Here is a 4,947-nt window from a genome sequence, read left to right as displayed (position 1 = left end):
TTTTCTTTCTATTGTGCAATTTTTCAACACATGGCAAAGTTGAAAGAATACCACAAATGTTTGTATACCTTTCACAATTTGTGTGTGTGTGTGTATATATATATGAATGTTGCAGCATGTATTTCCTGAGAATAAGGATCTTCTGTTACATAACCACAATACCTCTATCACCTGTAAGATCCCGATTCCAGGACACAACCTAGATAAATTAAATAAAAATTTTTGTGGTGGAACCAAGGATCAGTAATTTTTACAGTTCTCAAGTGACTACAATACACAACAAATGTTGAGAACCACTGTCCACATATTAATTAAATTTGTTAAACATTTTCAGTAAAGAATACATTTTGTTTCTTAATATGAATAAGAATGATAGCCTTTTAAAGTTTAGCAAATCTAAATTATATATTTCAGGTCAGCGTTTTACAATAAGTTACTTTTCCTTAAGTTGTTCTTATCAAGTTAATAATTTTCTGTTAAATAAATGTATTATATCTTAATTTCAGTTTCTTCTATATCATGATTTAAAATGCAGAAAGTATGTATTGTTATGTAGATTCCAAATATATTTATCTCCAAAGTTAAATGGATTTTAGTAAAAATGATATTTATACATATATAATAAAATGTTTAATAAATTAAACATGAATCTTAGCACGTGAAACACAAAGCTTTTTTTTATAACTTTCCCCATAATCAAATTTCAAATTAGTGAGAATTAAAGGGCTGGAAAGAAAAAAAAAATCGAAATCCAAACTTACTGCATGTTAACATTTTAATAATGTACTTTCACGTGTTAAAAACCTAAATGTTTCTTACAACAAAGCATTATCCACAAGTGAATTAAAAAAATTCTGACTAATAACAAATTATTCCTATATTGTAGTTTCTTTGTCAGAATTAAGATTAGCATTATCTATTAATTACTTCTCTGTGGCTTCTATGACACTGTTGTATCCAAGCAACTAAAGATGACATTAAGCATTTAGATGTCTATGTCTGTTCTTCAGTGTTAAAAGCAAGCAATGTGTAAACTGATTATTTTTAATAAACGAATCAGAACAGTTCAAAGTGAGATAAGTTATACATTTTAGACTGGAGTAGAAGTCACAAGACCCAGATTCTAGGCTATGATTAGCACGGCCCTTGATCTCTCTGGGCCTGAAGTTTCTCACCTGTTAAATGAAGGATTTAGTTATGCCAAAGGTCCCAAACTTTCTCAGTTCACAGCATTCCTAGTGTCTCAGTCAGTTTTTCATGGTGTTGCAAGCTAAAAGAAACACCTAACAGTTCCATTTATTAAACAGTTAAATCCAAACTTATGTTTGTCTATCCTAACAACTTAGTAGCTATTTAAAAAATAATACATATTAACATTTTTCATCTTAATGGGATGTGCACATCTGTTGGGCACTTTATAACTTCTCAAACCTTGGAATAAACTTGGAATCCACTACCCTCATTCCTGTTCTACAGTAATTTTCTCATAGTCCTTGTGTTTTATTACAGCAATTTACAAAAACACAGCCTCACAAAGATATGATGATGTTGTCAAAAGGAATAAAGTACAATTTAATGTGTAGAAGTTCTGAACTACCTCAACAAAGTGGTTTGCATGGTGTCCAACTGATGTCACTGTGTTGGCCTTGAAAATTTAAAATATTCCATGATAGTGTCCCTGTAAGTTTGTTGTGTACTGAGGCACCTGGTGCCTCAGTACATAGTTTAGGAAGCATAGACTACCCTCTGTAAAATACTTCATATAGTTACAATGTGTGCTGTAAACTGTAAAAGCAGGGTATGAGTGAAATAGATAATTCTGAGGGCCTGAAGTAAGGAGCTGCAGAATTGAAGAGGAGATTAAAAAGTGATACATGTTCAGTCTGCATGAAATACCCCTTCCTCCCCAGGTCACCTATAAAATGCCTACCCATGCCTCAAAACTCAGTTCAAGCTCCCTCAGGGTAACCTTCCCTTACCAAGTCAAATCCACCTATTATACAATCTCAGAGTATTCATTTCACAGTACTTGTTCCGTTTGTAATTATACATTCATTTGTGTAACTATCTGATTAATTCTTGTCTCTCTCATTAGAATGGAAGCTCTAAGAGGAAATAATATGTCTGATATCGCTACCATAACCCAGTGTCTGGTATATTATAGGGGCTAAAATCTTGCTTAGTGAAATGAACTGTGATAGAATAGGTTGAGCATTCATTTTGATTATTTTCCTTTATTCAAGAACAGCTGATATTTATAACAGCATTCCTAAAATACTTTTATCATACTATTTCGCAGGAGAAAGAAACCCATATACATACAGCTGCATCTGAAACCTCAAAGTAAGCTCAACCCAATTTATTAAAAGGATGCTCTTTGAATAAGGTAATCAAATGTTCACTGACTCTTATAGCCAAATTAATTGTTATGAGAAAAAAAATCATGTAACTACAAAAAAGAAAAAAAACTGCTCACAAAAAAATTTTTAAATCTTAGCAGATGGCCACAAACCATACTTTGAGAACCATGTTCCACAGTGCCAGTACAGGAAGTTTCTAGATAATGGCAGCTCATTTTTTTTTAAATGGCATTACACTACACAAGTTTTATTCACATACTAGCAAAACTGTTAAGGTAAGTTCAGTTACTATCAAAATGAATTCTGGGAATTTTATTGATATTCAATTTTAATCTTAATTATGCAAATATCTGTTACTTAACTAAGACTGTGTAACGTAATACAGCATATGACTTCTGGATAATGAAAATAACCCTAAACATAAAAAATAAGGGTATGAAAGTCAAAATAAGGTGGAAAATGACTGTACCAAATAGCCAACAACCTTAAAAAGGGTAGGATTTTTTTAAATCACTAAATTAAGATTGGTTCATTGCATTTAGTACATCTCTTTTATGAAGAGGAGTTATAAGCTACAGAATTAATATATTATGTTTTTATATAAAATTTTCACCCTTCAAGGGTTCCTAGCTAGGAGGAAATTATTCTTTTACATTTACACGTTTTGAGTAAGCACAGATAAATGAAGAAATGAAAGAGAAGGGAAAATAGAGATGGTTGATTTTGCCTCTGCAATTGCTAACTCATAAACATCAAACTATCCCAGTGTACACTGTCTTCTTTGGGAATTTGCTCCATCTTTTTCCTCAAACTGAAAGCTGGCTTACTGAGGCTATCACTTTCCTATAAGCTCTCCCAAATACTGCCTAATTATTTTCTCTTATCACACATTCAGGATATAGGGTGGATGTTCTCCTACTTCCTTGTTGTCACTTCCCAGATCACTTTTACTTTATGCTCTTCTACAAAAGATCATCAACCACAAAACACAGTTGTTCTTTTGTAGCTCATGCTAGAATACCCTCTTCGTTCCATCTCCTTCATCTTTCTGATCCAAAATTTAGTAGCCTACTACATCTCACCCACCGTCCTTCTTTCCTCCAGCTATGGTAGAGAACTGCTCCTCCAACTTTACGCACATTTGAATCACCTGGGAGTTCTTGTGAACTTCGGGTTCTGATTTAATAAGGACCCCCAAAGAGTCTGCATTTCTTAATAACTCTCATAAGAAGCTGTGGAGTACTCTGAACAGCAAAGTACCGGAAGTGCTGTTTCTGTTAGTATCTAAACTATTAGTCCTAATCTCCCATTTATGCTTTGGCACTCATTCCCTCCTGCTTTCGCTATCTTAATATCTATCATTCCTTAACTGTTTCCTCAGGTTCCCTACATAGTTTATCTCCACCCCTCTAAGCTGCTCAGTATCGCCCATTAAAGAACTAAACCAAAACAAAACTAGAAAACCCTCATTTAACCCTTCACTCCCCCTACATACCATCTGATGTGTCTCTCATCCACAGTTAAACTTGGAAGAATTGTCTGCTTTGAGGATGTCATTTCATCATCTCCAGCAATCCTGTACCCACTTCAATGTTATCTGCAGGCCTATTACCCCACCAACACAGCATTCACGAAAATTATCAATGACTACACACTGAGTAGACAAGAATGACATTTTCAGTTCTCATCTAATTTGAATTTCTCAACAGCATTCAATACTGTTAACTACTCCCAATATTTTTCCACATTGTCCCCCATGACACAACACATAATAGTCCCCTTATTATCTATTTTCCTGTCTATTGTAAAGACTTCCCCCACCCCAATAAAGGTCAAGGAAACCCCTAGTCTTCAAGTCTCAACTCAAATCTGGCCTTCTGAAGCCTCCCCAACTAGGAAAATATACAGTCCCATTGGTTGTCTACCAGATAATTGTAATTCTTAGCCACAAGTCAGCTGAACCACCGTCTCTCAAACAGGCGAAGTTAAGCTCTATATTTGGCATATCTTGATATACTTTGTATAGCCTAGCTACAATGTGTTTGTCTATGCACGAAGATGGCTACCGGCGGGGGGGGCGTCGTTACGTCCTACGTCATCACGTGCCGGGATGAGGGTGGGGCCCTCAAGGAAGATGGAATGGAATCCAGATGGGCGGGGGCAAGAAGGACGGGGCGGGGCTACGCGGGATCTGGGCGGGGCGGGGCCGGTGAGGGGTCGGGGTGCTTGTGCTATTCAGCCGGTGCGCGCGGCGGAGGGAGGCAGTGGCTGGGGAGTCCCCTCGACGCTCTGTTCCGAGAGCGTGCCCCGGACCGCCAGCTCAGACCAGGGGCAGCCGTGTAGCCGAACGGAAGCTAAGAGCAGCTGGGACTGGTGGCTGGCCCCCGAGCTCCGCAGGCGGGAAGCACCCAGGATTTGGGAAGTCCCGGGGGCAACGCGGCGGCGCCTCCCTCACCCGAGGGGCCACCGTGAGCGACCCAGGCCAGGATTCTAAATAGACGGCCCAGGCTCCTCCTCTGCCCGGGCCGCCTCACCTGCGGGCATTGCCGCGCCGCCTCCGCCGGTGTAGACGGCACCTGCGCCGCCT

General features: G+C 38.1%; 1 protein-coding gene across 1 annotated transcript in view; it reads left to right on the top strand.

Moving 5' to 3' along the window:
• Window positions 1-2,300: 2,300 nt before the first annotated feature.
• Window positions 2,301-4,947, top strand: part of AHR (aryl hydrocarbon receptor) — a 50,522-nt gene continuing 47,875 nt past the window's right edge. Inside the window, exons 1-2 of the mRNA XM_011961730.1 lie at window positions 2,301-2,386; window positions 2,498-2,635. Of these exons, the coding sequence (XP_011817120.1) occupies window positions 2,586-2,635 (50 nt within the window). The 5' untranslated portion in view covers window positions 2,301-2,386; window positions 2,498-2,585. The remainder of the gene's footprint in view (window positions 2,387-2,497; window positions 2,636-4,947) is intronic.

This window comes from Colobus angolensis, unplaced genomic scaffold (genome assembly GCF_000951035.1).
Source record: "Colobus angolensis palliatus isolate OR3802 unplaced genomic scaffold, Cang.pa_1.0 Scaffold568, whole genome shotgun sequence".
Classification (NCBI taxonomy): Eukaryota; Metazoa; Chordata; class Mammalia; order Primates; family Cercopithecidae; genus Colobus; species Colobus angolensis.
Note: the sequence above shows the minus strand (reverse complement) of the source record. Positions and strands in the feature narration are given on the sequence as shown.